Below are 22,123 nucleotides of genomic sequence, written 5' to 3'. Positions count from 1 at the left end.
TATAAGAGTGAGTCGATTTGGGTGAGAGTGCCCATAACCAATGTTAATTTTAACGTTAATTCTCTGTACATTTTGCTCTCTCTTTTATTTTTATTTTTTTCGATTTGTTAAACGCGAGGCCGCGTTTGACGTCAGGATTAGCCGAATGTTAGATTATGAAAACATAGACGATTTTAATATTTAATAATAGTATCTGTCACATCGACTAATTCACTTGCACCTCACTAATTTTGTGATGGCAACACCGTAGGATTGTACGGATTTTTCCTTCTTCTTGTTCCGGCTACCGACGTTGAAGGTTGTCTCTCGTAAAATCTGAGCTTGGTGTAAACCGATAATAAACAGTTTGCGAGTCCATTTTGGGTTTCTTTTAACATACAGTATCAATCACAATCAAACAACATGGTAATGACTATCGTTAGGTTTATTAGGAATACAATGACTTCATGAGTTTGTACATAATTAAAGGCAATTTGTCTCTATATGCTTTGCGCACGAACACTCATTATTAAGTAAACAGCGACAGACAGATCAACAAGCTGGTGAATTCAGTAGATATCCGTGAAAATGCCATAAAACTTAGAGATGAACTCTAAAATTTTAAAGAATTCCAGCCTATTATTTAACCCATGACCTGATGTTTCTCATGCTTTAATCTGTTTTTCCCAAAGAGATAAGCTGGCGTGTAACTTAATCCAACTTTTCCCCAGCAATATTTACGTCCTTTGCGGACGAGATTATTGTCATGAATCGAGTTCAATGTATTGAACTGGATTTTCCTCAAAGGGTTCGGCAGAGGTCTTCCACCTACATTGTAAAAAAAAATGTAAGTCCCACGTAGTAGGAGTGATTTTAAAGCCATGAATCGGAAAAGCCTGATGAGCTTTAAAACATAATTTTCCTCTATTAGAATATTTAATTAAGTACGCGTGTATTCTTGTAAGAAGTGCGTATAGTTCAGGTACCCGTAGTAAATAACAAGTAGAGACGCAAACTTACCAACTACGCACGTAAATAACTACTTACTGTTTTGGTGTTATCGCCTAATTAGTTTTTCTTCGTGAACGTCTAAGGACACTATCTACAGGTGTTGTGTACTCTGTAGGTGCCTAAGTTCGCTCGTTAGGCGAGCTTGAACAGCCAAAGGGCATGGTGCTAAACAGCCGTAGCAATGTGTCGAGAGCAAACAAGTCGTTTGACTCGTTTATATCGGCTGTTTGCAGGCTCGTTATGTCTTGTCTCTCAATTCGCGGCGAGACATTTCCAAGCCTCCTTAGCGGAAAACTGATTCTATTTTTGCCATAGCCGGGGCACTTTAACGTGAATGAATCAATACTTTCACAGATTCGAGTCAACAATCTTAATCGACGTGGATGTAGTCATTCAAGCATGTTGGCAAATTTCACAACTGGGTTAGTAACGCGTACTCCTACGCTTTTGAGTGCTGTTTATCCATAATTTTCCTGGATTTTTTAAAATATAATAATGATATTAATTAGGAATGTTTATACTGTTTTAATGTAAAATAAATATTTATTTATTAACATGCTACCATTAATTTCATATATGCTTATCATCGTTGAACCAATTAAGAAAATAAATATTAGATACTGATCAAATTGAATACGAATTAATTATTAGGGAAGATAGACAGAAGTACAATTACAGTATCTTTATCAAGAAATTGGCGGCTAATTTCCTATTCTAGTTCAATTTGGGCTGTCACGCTATTGTGTTTGGTTCTTGAATAATACATGTAGGTGCTTGTAAATAATTATTATGGTCGCCAGACAACACGAGAATGAGCAATAATTAATTAACTATCATTCATTCAAAGGCCGTGAAAAAAAAGAAATATGAACTGAAAAAAGAAATGTCACAATCCGTATTCTTTATGGAAAAAATGAGTCATATAGATACATATCATGGCTTCGTAGACTAGGTAAATAGGTACCATTGTGTTTCTAAGAGAAGTATACACACAAATTCATATATTGATTAGGTACCTACACGATACATGAATATGTATGCGTGTGTGTGGCCCACTCGGAGGATTTCTAATCAGATTGTGGTCCAATTTTAACAACAAAGTCATGATAACGGTTTGACATTTAGTTTTTCGGGGATCGGACCCGGATTGGAAGGATTTATTGTATTTATAGATAGTATCTGTATCTTTGTCAGTATACAGTAATACTTACAAAGCGGATACTAAGCTAAGAGATGTAGGCATATTTTTGTTTAGTTTTCACTGAAAGGTAGCCACATTATTATTTTTGGTACAGCATATCATACAATATTTATGCAGGTATAGATATAAATCTATTAGTAAGATGCTTAATCAGTTCTATGTCGGAAGCACGGAACCACGGTTTTCTTTCTTTCTTCTCCATAGATTTTCTTTTATCTACGGCATACGAGAGGTTAAACGTTAAGAAATTGGTATATGTATTCTCTAAGTTACGCATGAAACATACATAACATACAGTAATGTTAAAATCATGATGCCAACCCCATTCCCCGTAAACACCGGTAACTCATACGGAAACCTGCGTCACTGATGAGTTTAAGATTATGCGAAGCGGAATGGAAAATGCATAATATTTTCCAAATTTCATTGTTTTTTGGTAGGGATAGTTGTATTGAATATTTTTAAGCATTAACCATTTAGCAGTAACAACCCTTTCTCCAGCAATCATCGATCAATGTTTTGAAATATTTATGAAGCTGTCGTCAATCGATTAATTTCGATTTTTTTTTTAAGTTTTGGGCTATAATTTGCTAATGTTGGTTTTTGGAACGTGGGTTCCCAAAGAGTATACGATATAATTATTTTAGTGAATCTAGCGCAATTCTTAGCTATAAATATTATAATCATTCATTTCAAAAGCTTAATTAAAATTTACGTTGAATTGCATTTTCACCGAAGACCCATGAATAAGAGATGTAGATGTAACCTCAATTTACTTCTAGCATTTGCGCACCCTTATTGAATACCTCGAGGGAATTGCGTAGCTAAACAAATATCCGCAAAAAACAACATTACTTATGAAACTTAACGAAATAACAAACAATACTCGCTTATGTGTAATTGGCACGTGTAATAAGTAGACAGTCGTGGGACTAAATAATTGATCAAGGACGACAGTATGTGGAATTAGGCCCCGGCGACCCACTGACATGACAGCTGTGTTTTTCTACACTCTCTTTGTTGCCTGACATGGGGTTGAAACTTTGTAAAGCTTTTTATAGTACTCGCAACGTCAATATCACTTAAAACTTCAATATTGAATTACACCGACTCAAAGAAATTCCTTTCATATTTATTGCAATTTTTTAACACTTTCACAAAAAAAGAAAAAAATGGGTGCAATCCAGCAACTAAAAACAAAATTATAAGACCTAGAAAGTGTTCAGGTAAAAATAATGACATAGAAAAGGTGTTCTTGTTAAAAGCAACGTTTTCATCGAAATATATTAGAGCGGGCTGTTGCTTTGCCAACCGTCTCTTGCAATCTACCGGCGCGGATTTACGTACTTATCGAAGCGAAAAGCCGAAGCGAGAGCTACTTTTACTGTCTGAAGTGAGCACTTAGGTGGCCGATAAGAACCTTGTATTTAAGATTTGATATATCTCATCGAAAAATTGACATATTTTTACCTAGATCGCGATTAATTTATAAGTATGCCAATGTATAAAAACCTCAGTTCAGTGGCACATTTTGACAGCCTATAATTAATTTGAACAGAAAATCTAAATCCTTCACAAATATCAAAGCAACAGCTGTTAAACACACATGTCGATCAGCAGGTTACATTCCCATAAGCCCTTGGCCAAGCATTTATAATTCATTGTGTGCGCCAAGCCGTTCCAACTACCGACCCGACATACACATTTACAATAATGTGTGTCGTTACACACCGACAGGTGTGTAGTGTGTACACTTGTTACTCAACGGATCAGTTCGAGAAACAAAACGACACAGAAACAACACATTTCGAATGTTACCACAAAAACTTTCAGCGAGTGCAGAATGCCAAACCTCGTTTGTTTCTGAATATGTTTTGCCGTGTGGAATAACGACGTACTAAGAACCTTTCTAAATGTACTTTTTCAGCATTCCTGTTCATTCATTTGTTCTAGTGTTTTAATAGGTATTTTCACTTTGTTCTCTATTGTGAGTTCGCCTTTTACGTGTAAGAACAGATTAGTTAAATTTCTTTAAATATATATTCCCGTTGCTTATTGAATGTCCAAAAAAAATATATCTTTGAAAATATGTAGTTAGATATTATTTTTGTGTTTAAATTGGGGAAACGTTTTTGTTAAAACTAGTGTTTAATAATTATTTGAAAGAGTAGATAAGAATGTAGTTTGGTCGTAATATTTCAAGTTCAAAGGTATACCGAATATAAAAATGTGATATCTACGTTACGTGGCGTGTACCTAGTACCTATAGCCTTACTCAGAACTCAAGACTTCGCCTGTTTTATTATAAAATGATGACTTGCACTTTCCAAATAACATTTTCATTGGATAACAATTTTCATTTGGCGATATTGAATACTCAAAATTTGATGACACGGTTCTATCACTTCATATCTATGCACGCCTACCACTGGTTTGCGCAAGCTAGCTAGATTATAAATAAATTAATCATAATCAACGGTGACCACGACAAATAATGGAGCAGCCCTAGTTCAGAGATCACACAGAGCTCTTTGTGCCGCGGTAATAACGATAATGAGTATAAATTGATGCAATTTTCTAGTGCCTTATTATGGATACATACGTAGCAGACTCGCGGTGCTAAAAGGTCTGTCATACACCTGGCAAAGAGGCGCCATAGGGAAATTTGACGGCGGAGATGAAACGTACATAAGTAAAATTGTTAAGATATATTTAGAGCGGGCTGCACTCAGCTGGGCGAGAGCTCAGTTAACAGCAGATTGAATCATAAAGCAACATTGACGTCATCGCTTGCTCCACTGTATCGACTTTCAGGCAAAACGTTAGCGAAAGTGCCCACAAGATAAACACGTAGCTAGCCAACTATGAATCGAACACAAATAACTATCTACTATAATAATGGATTAAATTAAATTTATGGTTGAAACACACCCACGAATTTGCGCTGCGAAGGGAATAAACTATCAGAATATACAACAAACATATTCTTAGAAGTGTAAACATAGAAACAAGCAAATAAATTGATATAATGGAAATAAAAATATGTACTTGCAGCACGTGTACTTATAAATAAAACAGAAATTCCTCGGATAAAAGTATTACTTGATTAAAGCAGTGTAGACTAATTATGATTTAATTAAAGTTAGCAAGGAACGCTGGCGTCTATGAAAAGCATCTAAACATGGAGTTAATTTGGTGAAATAGTTTGTCAAACACACAAGCTCGTTAAGCAAGCATCGGCCATCACCTTGTTCTGTGTTCGTGTTTATAACTGAAACTTATTAAATGCAGATGCGACGCGACGGTACCTCTGCAATCGCTCTAAACTATACATACAGTATTATTATATATACGCATTTAAACAGTTAAGTAATTGGGCCATTACTACTAACTCGTAAAATAAAAGTAATTTACGGAGTAGGTATGTCTACGTTAAACTGAAATAGATACTACTTATATAAAGTCGAAAGAATTAAATTAAAACAGAATACCCAATCGTATCAAACTGCTAATGCTATTCCATCCAGAATCATACAGGGGCCTATTAAATCATCGACAAGTAAATGATAACGTAAAAAGTAAAAATCGTTTTTCTGTTCTAGAATACACATCGTTTTGGTACGCAATGTTGTAGGTAGAGTACACCTTTGACGTGAAGAATTTTCCAATAGTACGCCACGCTCACACGCCCGTAGCGTCCACGTGTAAACGAAAATCACAGTAATTACAGATTGCCAGAGATTTTATACGTAAAAGCGGTGTTGAAACTTGATGTGGACCTTTCCAACTATTCGACTCATTCTACTACGTGCGGCTATTGGAGGTCAGATCGCTTCTACACCCTTTGATCCCTAAATTTCTGATGAATAACTTTTTAACGTAGCTATTTCTACTGAATATTCAAACAAGCTACCGAAAGAATGTTTTAACGCCTTTTGTCGTTGATATTTTTATATTGAGTAAAAATATAATTAATTTTGTGCACGAAAACTATTTTCCCAGTTTCGCGTAGCAATGACGGTGTGGCTCCGAGGAATTGGCGCCGACATCGCAAATGAAATCGTTATCAATAGGTGAGTCGAGTAATGCTCTGCTCGTGTATCTTCTTATGAGCATGCGTAGGAAAGATCACAAAACCATTTTAAATTCTTTGGAGGCCTTTTACTTTTTACCCTATTTCAGTGAACGTGTCAAAAGAGAAAAAAAGTTCTAAACAATACCACCGCAACACAATGGACCTGTGTGAACCACAGCCTATTACATTTTGGGAGGCCAAATAGCAGTCCGATAGAATCGGGCATGACTGTCGGGACTAATTGTAATAGTAGCAATGTTAGGCTGCTAATGTACAGTATGGGCTATCGTAAGCGCCGGCAAACAGAACCTGTGCAGTATTAAGTGTAATGCTCGTGTCGCTTTGTTTAGCCACTTTCCCGACTCGTTAGGCAGACACAGACATGCGTTTGGTCAAACAATACCTGTCGGGCCGCAGTGCTCACAGATCGGTCTTTTTGATCAGTGTATTCTGTCTACAAGGACACCGCTGTGAGATGTGGCAGCTCACAGGGGAAGCTGCCCTTGTCATGCACAAACTGAGTTAAACTCTCGTCACCGAATTCCGCATAAGCGGCTGAACGTGTAGTGCGAGAGGAGTTCCAAAATATTCCAACAAAATACTTCTTCGCTCAGTAGTTTTCCTATGGAAGTTTATCGCAAAGAAAAGTTTTTATTCTACCCATTAAGTATTTGACTTTATATTACACTTTTCTAATATTTGTCCTTACTTTTCATTTTTCTTTGAATGTAAATATAAAGTAATTATTATAGTTTAATATTTGGTAACATACCTTCCATGAGCTGTAATCTTAGCTTATTTTAGCAACTGCCAAATGAAGGTAATGTAACTATAAACGAAATTGCTCCACGTATAATTATGGATTCCTCGCATAAATCAGGAGCTACGTTCATTATTTCGTATATTAAACGTTACGCAGACAACAAATGAACCTACTGTGTATAGTGTAGTAATGATTTGCGGCTGGCATATCTGATTAAGTTACTTGAGGGCGACCGTTTTCAATTGAAAGGGACTTTTCAGTTCGGTGTGTAAGACATCGGAGAGCTTTCTCATGTTTTTCTTCGAGTACCTACCTAACCTAATAGAATAAACAAAAGAACGTCAAACTATAAAAAATATACGTATACACATATATTTACAGTATTCCATAAAATTCGGTAAATGTTATCTGATTTAAAAGAAAATCACTTCATCATCGTGATCACCAACTTCGATGGAAGCTAAGAGGACATTCAACATTATTGCTGGTTTATGAAAGTTAAATACACAATTATTTTTATTTAGGCAAATGTAAAAAACGTCTATTGCAAATAGATATTATTTTTATATTAAAATATTCAAATTACTATACAATGGTTTCCACGAAACTAAATAACTTTATCTACTTGGTACTCAACAGTCTCGTGAAAATGAAATTAAAATCTATTTTGTTTGAAGTAATATCAGTTTGAATTTTGCAATTGAAAGTACAAAATATTCTCTCGAACTTTGACTCTATAAGAGTAACATCTATATTAGACAAATGACGGCTACATTAACAATAGTATTTCTTAATACGCTGTTATAATGTAAGAGAGTGAATATTTCGACGGCTCCTAAGTATACTTAGTCAACTAACAAATTTTGCTAATTGCACTTTTTTGTGTATTAACACAAATAACAAAAACAATATTGTAAATACACAAAAAAGTGCAATTCGCAAAGGACATCATTCATTTCGTACCCAAAACTGAAAGTGCCGGCCAGAGTAAAAAAATATTAGATTCTTCTAGAGAATAATGCCCTGAAGATTTATACTATAAGAAGAATCGTCTACAATTAACCCTCCGGCTGCTATATGACTTTGAAAATACCAAAATATCCCATGATATTCGGAGCATTACGTTACGGCCCCAAACTGGAGAAGGCAGCCGCTGCCTTCAAACGACTCCTGCCCAATCTGGGAAGTCATCAAATGACCCCCCTCCCACTGTGGGGAAGTCAGACTCTTAATTACTGACTAAAACCTGTGGACGTTATTTGCCGTAACTTTCAAGTATCGTAGAGAGTCGTAGTGGAGTCGCGCCATAACGCCAACTTCAAGGCGTTCGTGGTGCGAGTGCCGACGTGTTTCCTGCACCTCGTGTTGGACGAGAACTTCTGGCCACAGGGCGTGGTGTTCCGTCGCTTCCGCGGACAAGTGCCACAGAACCGCACGGAGTGACATAGTGCGTAGTGAAGTCTTACTTACATAGATTTAAGTTTTTTATATACTAACAATGTTTGTATAATATAATATGTATGTTAGTCTATGGGCCTAAGCAGCCTGAGAATAAAGAGATTTGATTTGATTTGATTTGTTAGATTTTTTATTCACGGTTCTCACACTTTAAACTAAAATAGCAGTCTGGGGGTTAACCGATGACGTTCTTTATAATAGGAAAAAATGTTCAGGGTATCCTCGACAAGAATCGTACGATATTTTTTGCGGGGACAAAGCCTATCGGGGCTGCGGGATTGATCGAAAGAATTACCGCGGCCCTGGTTTCCCCATTATGGGTTTTAGTCAGTAAGATTCTGACTTCCCCACAGCGAGAGGGGGACCATTTGATGAGTTCCCAGGTTGGGCAGGAGTCCTCTGAAGGCAGCGGCTGCCTTCTCCAGTTTGGGACCGTAATGTAATGCTCCAAACATTGTGGGATTTTTTGGTATTTTCAAAGTCAAATAGCAGCCTGGGGGTTAACTGTAGACAATTCCTGTAATAGTAAAAAATCTTTAGAACATTATTCTCTACAAGAATCTACATTTTTTTCTTCTGGCCGGCACTTTCATTTTTGGGTACAACATGTTCGAGACTTGAATGATCTCCTTTGTTAGTTGACTCAGTATACTTAGGAGCCGTCGATTTGATGGTGTGGAATTAAAATATTATGTAACAGCTGCTGACGGCTTTCAATATTTATTGCGTCAAGACTCAGAAGCAGTCGCGGAAACGTCACGTACGAAGTTCGAATATACATTAGGTATGTAAAATTGTGTATACGAGGTGGGTCGTCTTGTTACGCACCAATCCACCATGATTGATGGTAAACAAACATCACGCCGCACATCATCGTAGCTATATTTTGATGTATATGTCTTCACTTCCATCAAGCGTTTAGTATAAAATCGGCTTCTTTTAAATGTCTGCTGATACGCAAAGGAGACTAAAATGATTGTTTGTATCCTCGTTAAACCGGGATTATCTAATTAACGTTCAACTGTCTTTGTTACTACGACAACGGTCATCTCGCTCACGTTGTCATGGGGATATCATGTATTATATTATCATTGTGACCGGAAAATATGATAATATCATATTTATTTACCGAGTTTGGGTATTGACGTAATTGAAGGACGTGGACGTAAATTAAATAATCACATTGTTTTTCTGTCTATTATAACACTTCTATCGTAGTGAACAGATTAATTAAAACACACTTTTGCACTGTACTCGTATAAAAAATGTATTCGATACAGTAAATGTCTAGCTAACACAAACGGCATTGTTACGTAGCTTCGCAAATTATTATTTAATATTTTAATTAATTTATTAAACAGAATGGCCTACTTCGTCATAAATAATTCGTTTCAAAATTATTGTTACATCCGGTATTGTTAACCAGACCGATGCTAGAATAGACAGTTAAATATTGCAAAATTATCTAAATTTAACTTCATTCCCTTATTGTAATTGTTATATCAAGTTTCGCTTTTAATAAATCTTGAATTTCGAACATAAATCTAAGTGATTAACTGTTGTTTTATATTACAAGTGACCGCTTAAGGAATATTTTTAATTTTGCCAAGAACGTTAACGAACCGGCTCGAGCTGATATCATTTAGCAACTACCCGCCAACTGCTAATGAAAGAGGAAAAATAACCATTTGTTAGCAGACCGAAGGATTTTTAATCACTGCTTCCAATGTTTTCCCAACAGAAAGTTAGTTGAAATGAAATTTAGAAATAACATTACACATAGGGATAATTTATTGTAAAATTTAGCGTTACCAACCTACATCAAAAAGAATTCTTCTTAATTAATGCGAGTTTGTAAGCTTCAAAATACATATAGGTAACGAAAAGAAAGTAACTTTGTCAATACAGAGTTTTTCAGCTTTTTAATAACTAGCAGAATGACTCGACTTACATTAAAATAGAATTGCGATATTTTACACACTTGGGTACTAACGTTATAATTCTCGGTTATTTATTAAACGTGAAATATTCCAGTTGAGTATTCATTTAATTAAGTATACATATTTTTGAAAAAAACTAGAAATATAATCGGAATATGTATTCGTAAAGCGTCGTTTTGTCTGATTTTACTCTGAAGATACTATTGGTACTTTTTACGACAAAATTATACATATTACCTATTGTAAAATCTCTCGACAGCATAAAAGTAATAAAGTAAATAAAAGTTTATTCCTTTCCCGAAACTCGACTTGTCTAAGAAACAATTTGATTAATGAGTTTGAAATAATAACTCTTAAAACATAACGATTTACCTGATTTTATGTTTAACTGAGCATTGGCTTAAAGAGCATCAGTTCATGTTTAGCTTCAAGAACCATTGTGTAGGCAGCTCGTACAGCAGAGTAAATATAATACGTGGTGGTTCTCTAATAATTCTTCGCAATACTATTAAATTCAAAGAACGGAAGGATATTGTGAACCTTTCTGTTGAGCGAGTAATTGAGATATCATGCGTTGAGCTTGAGCAGGTCATTGTAATGAGTGTATACAGGCCCCCATGTGCAACATATACAATTTTTGAGAAGCATCTGGAAGATGTATTATTCAAAATTTCTAACAATAATAAAACAGTTGTCGTCTGTGGAGACTTTAATATTAATATACTGGAAAATACTGCTATTGTTAATAATTTTATAACTCTGTTTCAATCATACAACCTGTACAGTACATTTCTCGAGCCGACTAGAATAACTAGCACTAGTGCTACATGTATAGATAACATTTTTACTAACTTAAAACCTTTAAACAAACATATTTTAAATGTATTAGATTCTGATCACTCTGGTCAATTAGTTACCTTTCCCATGAAAACTATCAGAGCTCAGAGAAAAAATGTAAGTTTTATTCCTGTAAACAAACCTCGGTTGGAACTTTTTAAAAATAACTTGATTGAAAAACTGCCTGAATTGCCCTATCATGATAATCCTGATCAAGCTTACACCCTTTTATTCAACTCAATTAATTGTGAATTTAAAAAAGTTTTTACTACTAAGTCCATATCTGTTTGTGATCAGGTAACATTTAGTGATTGGGCAACGCCGGGTATTTACAAAAGTAGACAGAAGTTATTTGAATTATACTATGAAAGATCATTCAATCAAGATGAAACATTTAAACAGTATGTTAAAAACTATTCAAAAATATTTAAAAGAGCCTGCACCTCCGCTAAATCAATACACATAAAACATAAAATAAAAGCTTCTGGTAATAAAATAAAAACTACGTGGAATATAATCAATTCAGAAATAGGCCGATCCACTGTACGGAATCGAGACTTCCACTTAAAAATAAACAATGTAGACGTTAAGTCGGACTTGGAGGTAGCATCTGAGTTTGAAAATTTTTTCACCAATATCCCTATTTTAACAACCAGAACTCTTATGTCGTCTTCCAGTTCGGCTTTTACAATATTAAAAAATTGTGTTGCGGAATGTGACAAAGGTTTTGAATTCTCAGTTGTTAGCTCTAAGGATATTATTCAAGCGTATAAAGATCTCGATGTAAAAAAGACTGCTGACCTTTGGGGATTGTCAGTTCAGATAATCTCATCGATAATTGAAGTAATTTCACCTTATTTAGCAACCGTGTTTAACTCTTGTGTTGCATCAGGTGTTTTTCCTGACTTAATGAAACTTAGTAAAGTAATTCCATTGTTTAAATCTGGTAGTACAACCGATCCATCAAATTTTCGGCCAATTTCAATTTTACCCACTTTGAGTAAAATTTTTGAGAAGTTAATATTACGTCAATTGTTGAGCCATTTTAATAGAAACAATTTGTTGCACACTAAACAATTTGGATTTACCAAGGGTCGTTCTACTACGGATGCGGGCGTGGAATTGCTTAAAAATATATTCGAGGCCTGGGAGGATTCGCAGGATGCGCTCGGTATTTTCTGCGACTTGTCCAAGGCTTTTGATTGCGTGCACCATGATATACTCATCAGGAAACTTCACCACTATGGTATCAAAAATAGGCTCTTGACCTTCTGACTTCTTATTTGCATAATAGAATTCAGAAGGTAGATGTCAACGGTAAGAGGTCTTCTGGATCTACGGTCACCATGGGGGTTCCACAGGGTTCAATTCTAGGCCCTTTTTTGTTCCTTATTTATATTAATGATCTTCCTTATCACATAAGGGATAATCACAAGATTGTGTTGTTTGCTGATGATACTTCACTCGTTTTAAAATCAAGCGCCAACTCGACAATTTTGACGAAGTTAACAATGCACTCTCTAAGGTTGTTCATTGGTTTAATGTCAATAATCTTCTTTTAAATGAGTCTAAAACGAAGTTAATTAAATTCTCAACGCCCAACGTAAGGCAGTTACAAACTAATGTACAACTAAATGGAGTAGAGTTGAAGCCTGTTGAGTCAACGGTATTTCTTGGTTTGACCGTTGATTCCAAACTCCAATGGGGCCCACATATTGTTAAACTGTCAGGAAAACTTAGTTCCGCCGCCTATGCTATTAAAAGATCCGTCTAATCACCGATGTGGACACAGCCAGAATAGTTTATTTTAGCTACTTTCATAGTTCAATGACGTATGGGATCCTCCTTTGGGAAACTGTGCGGATGTTGAGACTATATTTATTTTACAGAAAAGAGCTATTCGAGCCATTTATAATCTGGGTCCAAAAGTTTCTCTCAGAGAGAAATTCAAAGAAATAAATATTCTGACTGTTGCCTCTCAATACATTTTGAAAATTTAATGTACGTTCATAAAACATATCAGACTTTGTTCAAATGTCTGATGTTCATAGCATAAATACTAGGAATAAACATAATCTTGCTGTACATGCTACTCGCCTCCACAGAGTAAGCAACTCGTTCATGGGTCAATGTATACGCTTTTACAATAAACTTCCCAAAGCGGTTCGTGATTTGCCTATCAAGAAATTTAAAAATCATATAAAATCCAAACTTTTGAAAAAAGGATATTACAAAATATCTGATTATTTAAATGATAAAAAAGCTTGGGAATGAGCTGCTCGCTTAGTGAGTGATATCTTTTTTCAAATGCCTGTGTATTGTTACTTTTGACATTTAAATATATATTATCATCAGATAACATTTTATTAATGACATTGTTTATTGACATTTATATATTATAATTGTATTTTTTTTATATTATTATTTTTTTTATTAATATTATTGTGAATGTGAGTATCGTGTATGCGAGCAACATTATACATTCTTATAACATAAATACTGTCTGGCGGGTTTGAGTATTTTTGAATGGCCTACGCAAATGTTCTGCAGATCTGGTATCGTCGTGTGACAGGTCGTTGAGCTCCCTAAGATATGGTTTGAGCTACACGACGACTGATGCATGCGTGCCGTCTGTTGGGACTGGTCAGCTCCAGCCTGATGTGGCTCTTTCCTCAAAAGGCCATTCCAGACCGCGTACATGGTGACACTCACACATGATATTACTTGATTTATAACATGTTTGGACTTTAAAAGAGACTATGACCCTTGAGTTTGTTTCGGCGTTTCTTCTCAGGGATCAGTCAGTTAGGAAATGCCGACCTCAGCATTCTTAAAATGACGTGTAAAAGTGATGTAATGTCCAACTTGCAAAATAAACGATTTCATTTCATTTCATTTCATTTCATTTCATAGGACGGAATTAATTTCGCCTCACAAATATATCCGAAATCCGGGGATTACGCGGATAAAAACCTAATTGGAGAAGGCTAGTGCGTGACATAAGGCGAGCAAATGTGCCGAGGGGGGGACACGCCAATCGGACCTTGATCCAGGCCACATAAGCTTATAACATGGTATATTTTCCATGATGGTGTTGTTATTATACTGGAAGCTCTTCGTTACAAAAGCGTGCGATGTAACAAGCTCCAATATATATTTCTATAATTTTATTGCTTATGTTTTAGAGAAAGGACCTTTATTTCTGACCGCAACGGATGAAGTTACAAATAGAAGATAGAAGTCCCGCATAGTTTCGATGTCGATAGCTACGTTTCTAAAATATATGTCACGTATAATAGGTAGTATGTTTTACTATAAAATGTAGTTCAGTATATATAAAAAAAAACACCTATTATATAAAATACACAATAAACGGGAGAAGATGGAAGATCAAGATTCAACTATCTTACAAATAGTTATAATTCCAGTTCATAAAATAAAAAAGTTTTGAAAGCGAGCGTTAATGCTATAACATTTTTAGTTTAACGTAGGTAAATATTTAGTTGAAATGATGCTCGTATTTGTTCCGGTGAATAACTGAGTTATATTGAGGTTTATAGCCGCTTAGTTATAAAACGTATCTTCAGCTACATCTGCGATATGAAACGAGAATAGCCATGGTGCGTACACCTATTGTTAGCAGACTATCACAGATTATTTCGAAATTCTAACACGTAGACTGGTATATGTGATGATACGTTAGAAATTTATGAATGATTTGATCGATAGACGAGCTTCCTGAAGTTGAAATTGGGTGATAGACTATGAATGTCAATCCGCCCAGCGCTCGCGTACACCGAGCTCTGCTACATCAATGTTTCATTTACATGAAGCTGAATGTATTTCGATGCTTTGATTAGGGTGTCATTTACTGCACCAATTAATTAGTTCATAAACGTAACGTATACATAACGTATAGTGGCACAGCTCATATTTACATAATTTATCATTTATAACGTCTTTTAATAAATAGGCACCCTAACACACCTAGGCTCTTTACCCGGAGCCCCGCGATAGACATCACAAAAGCCAAAATACAATAATAGATAACTTCATAACTTTCAGAAAGTTATTGGAATTGCGTTCCCCTCTCAAATACCTTGTACCTACAGGTAATGAATATTTAACCTTCGTCAAATAAAAGGGAAAATTCTTAATTTGTTACGAAAATACTCTAGCATTTCTTGTATTTAATATCAGGTACACTTGGCAAATAACTGAAGTTTTTAAAGTCCTTACCTTAATTAAATAACCGAATTCTTTACTGTTATCCTTAAGTATTTATCAAAGCTGTAAATGTTTTTCCATAAGCCATTTTTCTTAAGTGATATTTTTGAAGTATTCATTAAAGTATTAGAGTTTTTTATTTGTTTACAGGTGTTTCGTCACAGTGGCATCATTGTAAGTACTAATATACTTATTAGAAATAGCGTCGTACTTACCAAAACACGTGGAGTGAGTAGCGTGCAAGGTGAGCGGTTAGCCGGCAGCGGCGGCTGCATGGTGACTACCACGCATGGCGCTGCAGCACCACCAGCTGCTCAAGTGCACAGCTCTCAGCCACAGACCAGTTGCCGAGTTATACCGAGTTTGTGAAGAGAGTATGTTCAGCGCTGGCTGGCTGGCGCCGGGACGTAGCAACGCGACGCGAACTGTGTTTACAACAATCGTAGGAACAGTTGCGGGGAGTTGGAGCGAGATCGCGCGCCGCCGCTGGGAGGCCGCGAAGCCGACTGCCGCCTCGAGCCGCGTGCCGCCAGGGCGGGCGGCCGCGCCCCCGCGCCCAATGCCTTCAATTCTTCGCATACCGTCTCACACTTTTAAGCGCACCTAAGTGTTTACCGAAGCTCGTACGATTGCGTTAAAAGATGTCTAATCGCTGTCGACACGTACATCAACGTATTTCACGTTCAACGCTCTCGGTGTTCAGCGAATACACCTCAATACGTACACACTTCTTCAAAGTAACAATAACTTTTAAAAATAATGGCAAAAGCACATTGACAAATAAAAAAGTTATGTTTACAGCCTAAACCACTTTTATATATTTTTTATTTACAGTATACCCATATTTAAAGACTTGCCTCAGTATTTCGGGGGTGCTTTAACAAACATAAATGTCACGTAAGCAAACCCTGATCTAGTAAATGTACTCAAAACAGTTATGATAATATGCGGTCCGGGCACTAGATGTATTTTGATATTGGGAGCTCCAATAGTTTGTATTTTAACGAACATGTATTTTCAGCGATCACCTATTAAATTGAAATACATATTGTAACAAAATATTATACTCGTATTATTATCAAAATAACTCTCAAACAAGAAGCCAACTTCCACCGCTAACATGCCGCATAATAATTTAAATCTAACGCATAATTTTGTGTCTCATTTGCAAGTAAAATCAACCTGTACAAAACTCGACACCATAATTAAAATATACAAAAAAAAACATTTTCATACTGGGCCTAATTAGTAAAAGAATTATTCATAAAAAAAACATCTGGTCGGTTGCTTTTCAAACACTATTGTTGCTTTCGAGTTTCTACTCGTAATTGTTTCGAGATTACTTTCCAGCCAATTCTTTTCATAAGCGACTTGAAAGAATTTAATCAGGAGTAACGGAATCAAAGCCGGCGGCGGTTTCTAAAACAGATGCGTAGTGAACAGCACTCGCATAGCTCGAGGATTACAATCGTCTGGAATACAGACACGGCCGGAATATTCTACTCCTGAGCGCTTCTCATAATAAAAGGGGAAGCAAATTACTTCGAGCGAGCTGGAGGAATGTCAACGACATGGCAATGAAAGCCTGCGTCTGAATGTCCAACGAAAAAATACGATCCCGGAATGTTTTCACGTTAAAATGATAAGAAAATACTAAGAAATATGTCATTTTCTCTTTATAAAGTTTGGATTACCGTCTGAGTTGAGTAGCTTTTGTGCTCTATATACCGTTTAAACGCGACGTAACTGTGAAAGCGTTTTTAATAAGACTACACTTATTTTCCATTTCCATAGTATTCATATTCAATCTATATATTGTTTCAAGGAAACTTTATAACAAAATTACATGTACACATACTCCGATTCCGTTTCCAAATGCTTGAGTAAATGGTATCGCGTGCCTCATGTTTATACTGAGAGAACGAGGTCCCCTCAGTCGCCTGATAACAAATAGAGCAATACAAGCAAACCAACTCCAACTTGTATCTACTTACCCAGCTCGTATTTTATCGACCTCATTTACAACAAAAAGGCTTTCATACAACATAATTCGAAGTTTGTACCGTTGGAAGTCAGTTTACTCAACATGGCCAATTTAGAACTTTCGCTAAGTAAATAAAATTAATTAATCATAATAAGAACTCGAGTCGTAATGTACCTGCGTAGCAAACTAATTCAAACTATTTTGTAGACTGACGTAGGCTTGCTACACGCTACAACCCTAACAAGCCTACGACGCACGGTCTACACCGCGTAGTCAAAATATCGTAGTCTCCGTAGCACGCGTGCTTATGTAGCCGAGATCTCGACGGTTGCGACGGCTGTGATTGTTGTCATTTTATGTGCTGAGCACCGTTGTTTTATTGTGTTACGGAACAATAAACAGGATTCATGATGTACATAATGCTTTGTTTTGCGCCCATAAAAAACTTCGTAACGTCTTACATATTCCGTCATGAATCTTTGTAGAAAACTTTGAGTAAAGCTTTGGCAGTTAGTAACATAGAGACATTTTTGTTTAAACTTTGTATAAAATCTCGACAAACTTTGAAAATTACCATAAGTTTTTACAGCATATATTATTTACTTGCTTACCGTTCCCAAGGCGTTGCTCTGCGCTGGTATTATATACAAGTTTTCAACTTGTTGGAAGTTCTGTAAACACTTACCTGCAAGGAAATTAATTAACATGCATTAATATAATTATGCAGATTCTTTTGCTGACTTTAAACTATTCACATGAGAATTTCTTATAAAATGAACTTTTCTTCCTCTTTTCAAAAACACTATCTCTATAGAAGAATGAAACTACACATCTTCATTCATTCATGTCTGTTGCTTATTGCTGATTACGAATTAACATGTAATAATTATTAATAAACATATATTAATATATAAATAACATAATTTAAGTGTGTATTTTCCATTATTATTTTAGTTTAAATCATGATACAGCAGCACATTGGCAATACTCAGAAAATGTCGGACACCGTAACAAAAAAGCAATGATAGGATTTACCCATAGTTGTCGCTCGCTATCCCTTAATGGACTAGTATTTAAGAAGGACTACTCTTCAGCGATATGTTTACATGTCGTCTGCATCCCCCCCCCCTCCCTCCTCCCACTACGTTCGCTGTCGCCCACATTTACTTCAGTTTTCTTTTATGAAATTCGGATCAAGAGATGGCCAATTTATTGATAGGCAGTCACAAGATGGGAGATGCATGTAAACCTAATTTACGTAATGTTATAAAAGTGATCTATTATAGAAAGGAAGTTTATTATTTTGGGGTTATGTAGGATTAAAAATTATGTTAAATAAATCAAATATTTACAAAGAGTCAACGTTACAGGAAAATCTCCGTAATGGCCTCAAAAACGTTTAGCAAAGCAAACGAATAATTATCTTAACATTCTAGAAAGGTACGGAACTCGGGGCTTCCCTATGTCAATGCGAAGACCTTCTCGTGAATTTATCGGATTAAGTGCCTACTTAAGGAACAGGAGAAACACTTACGAAACTTTTGTAAGTAGGCACACAATCAAATGGTTTATAATCCATTTGATACAGCTTCAAGACTTGAATTATTAAAATGTGCAAGATAGTCATATATATTTCATAAGGCACATTTAAAGATAAGTAATGCATTCAGATTGCCGTAGCTTCATTCATTATGACAACTAACGACAAACGTTTCACAATTAACGACAACAAGAACATTTTAGGTTTCTATTGATTAATTATAGTTCGGCCGCTCAGAGAATGCGTTTCTGACACATCGCGATTGAACTGACGACGTAACTTTGTAATGGCGTTGCAGTACGATAAAAATATTTTTGCTGGTTGTTTATCGTTTTAACAATTGTTGAGCATTAAAACAACATTATTATATCAATAATAATCAATGAATGTTGTAATTTTGTGCCAAATTGAGTGTCAAATAACTTGGTAAACAATATTTTTCTAAATCTATACTGCGCTATTACAAGGTTATGTCAGCGCTTTATATTTGTAGTGCTGTGCTAAAAATAACAGGCAAGTATCGTAATCTGTTCTGGTTGATGGTTCTTATACAGTTATACTTATAATATAAAATAATACCTACGTTTTGTTTTTCTTTTTAAGAATTTGAAAATAATGGACTATAGGATAACTTTTATGAAATATAAAAATAAAACTATGATCAAACTGAACGCGCGAAAGAAAGTAGCATTTTTATATAAAATTTAGGTTGAAAATGGTAACCCCAAATGGCATCATGGGCCGTCATTTTGTGACGCTAAATAGTCATTTGTTGTCGTTTCGTGCGCTAAGACTAAGTGCCCTGCCTCATTAGGACGCCAATGGCGACGTCGCCGGCTACGTATCCAAGCAGTTAGTATTGAAATGTATGGAACCTAACTCACTTGGCGACGGTTTGGGCGTGGCCACGAGCTACAGTTCCCTATGTGGCTTCTGGCTACCGTGGCAACTTGGCGACGTGGCCACAGTAGCCACTATAATGTACACGGTAAAGCGCACCTCCCTCACACAGTCGCCAATGTGGTCGCCAGTCAGCTTGCAATTTCTTGAGCGACGACGTAAACAATTGACTGTCGAGACGCCATGGCCACTCGACTTGGCGACATTTGGATGCCAGAAGTAGCCAGACCTGTGCCGCTGGCGACGTCGCCATGGCGTCCCAGTGAGGTAGAGCTCTAAAAACCTGATTTTTGAAGATTTTGACCGAGATATCAGGATTGATTCTGTTATTGATAATACCTAATATACACGTAGGCGAAGATGATGATGAAGACACCACCTCCTCAAGCGAATCGGAGTCTGATTAACATTCTGTACGCACATTCAATTCAATGTACTTTATTGCATAGAAATACAGATTGTAACTTTGTAACAAAGAATAAATAAAACGATTTTATTATATGAATATTACCTTTTTTTGGTTTCCACTTAAATAACTAAAATATAAATTTTAAATGATTCCGCCAATTTAAAACGAAAATAATCTTAAAATAATGCGGCGGTTTATTTTGGGGGAACGGTAACGAACTCAGTGTTATGTTGTGCCCATCACTAGTCCTGACTAACTGATAGGTGTCAGGAACGCATTCTCTGAACGGCCGAACTATAGTCAGTAAAGTGTTCTGCGTGCCTGCATTACTTAATTTAAAAAGCAGTGACTTGTTACAGCAAGATTTAAGTACAAGTATACTTTGGGCACAACAATTACCAAAAAAACTTGACTCTTACAAACAAAGTCATTTGGGACGAAAAAGTTTTTGTTTGCACTGTTTTCACAAACACACAGATGTGCCGATACGAAAGAAGAACAAACTTCAACAAACATACAGTCATATCACAAATGGCGTTGCAACACAAAACATTGTGAAGTGCTGCAGAGTGCGTGCATTAAGCTCCACCGTGCATGAATATTCACAGTTATGAATGAATGATGCAAGCTAGGCTAGTGGGTGCAAATATACGTCAGAGCATGATAGCGACAGGGACAGAGGATGACGTCACGGGCATCGCGTCGTCGCCAGGTCACCTGGCTGACTTGATGCCACTCAGGTAACTCACGTTTCTCTTATGACGTCACTCGGGAAATGAACACGGCAGCCCAGTTTGGGATCAATGGCCAATCTACAAAATAGAAAAATTCCAATTCATTATCGCACCTTTTAAGTGCTTTACACCTTTGTCCACTTTCACAATATTCTTAGGCCCGTCGTAGATTTGATAGATATAACTTTCACAGAGAGAACTCTATCTAATTCTAATTTCACTTATTTACCTATCGATATTCGATATCCAAGGTCGCATAATGCTAAATATGAAACTATTCAATTAGCGTTAATATACAATGAAGAAACGATGTATTAGCTTGTCTAATCAAAAACCTGGAACTACCCTAGCTTGATGAACTGATGAGTATCGCTACAGATTTGCAACATACCCGTCGTCTCCATTCTGGTTCGCCTCATCCGTGGCTTCGGCCTCGGTATCCACGCCATTGCAATGTTCCACTGTCACTTCGGGGACCTCACTCATGTCCAACGTCCACTACACTGTCACCGGCAGCAAGTCACCCGGCCGAGCCTCTACGAACCAATATCGCAGACTACCATTTCGCCCTTGGTAAAAGATTACCATTAGTACAAGTACTATTATTAAATTAAGCGCGGGTAACTCACAGACTACATCTATATTGTTAACAATAACGTTGAAACGGTAAATTTGTCGGTGCAGTCTATGTGACAAAACAAATTGGTCAGTAAAAGTAGCTTAAAACCATTATTTAGTCTTAGACTTTTGAAAATTTATCATACCATGTATTTTCCTCTTCAGTGGAAAGCACAGAATTCAGTTTTGCTTCAAGAAAAGCGAAATAAATTGGGTAAATTAAAATCACCACTTAATGTTAAATCTATTCCATGATTGTAGACCCACTCTATGTATAACAATTAATCCCGAAACAATACATTTTCTAAGAAATTCTAAATTAGGGCCAAGTGAAACCACAGGCAAAGTGTAGTATAGTCGTATAAGCATGCGCCGTGGATGGCAAACGGGTCACGAACGCACGGTTACGGCTTCAGCTAACGTAATCCCTTTAAGGAGTAGTTTACC

General features: G+C 36.3%; 1 protein-coding gene across 6 annotated transcripts in view; it reads right to left on the bottom strand.

The window, feature by feature from the left end:
* The window catches only part of Rdga (retinal degeneration A), a 127,042-nt gene extending 105,427 nt beyond the window's left edge, over nt 1-21,615 (bottom strand). For 4 of the 6 annotated variants that reach the window (XM_021336190.3, XM_021336191.3, XM_021336192.3 and 1 more), the window contains exon 1: nt 15,707-16,025. Coding sequence is in view for 2 of the 6 variants with exons in the window: in XM_064036463.1 (XP_063892533.1) it covers nt 21,074-21,136; nt 21,450-21,544 (158 nt within the window). In the remaining 4 variants the exon portion in view is untranslated. Of the gene's footprint in view, nt 1-15,706; nt 16,026-21,073; nt 21,137-21,449 lie in introns of those variants that run through there. The other 2 variants (XM_064036463.1, XM_064036464.1) reach the window with 2 other exon arrangements.
* Between the last annotated feature and the right edge of the window lie 508 nt (nt 21,616-22,123).

Source organism: Helicoverpa armigera, chromosome 10 (genome assembly GCF_030705265.1).
Source record: "Helicoverpa armigera isolate CAAS_96S chromosome 10, ASM3070526v1, whole genome shotgun sequence".
Lineage (NCBI taxonomy): Eukaryota > Metazoa > Arthropoda > Insecta > Lepidoptera > Noctuidae > Helicoverpa > Helicoverpa armigera.
The sequence above is the reverse complement of the archived record's forward strand: the minus strand, read 5'-3'. Positions and strand labels throughout refer to the sequence as shown.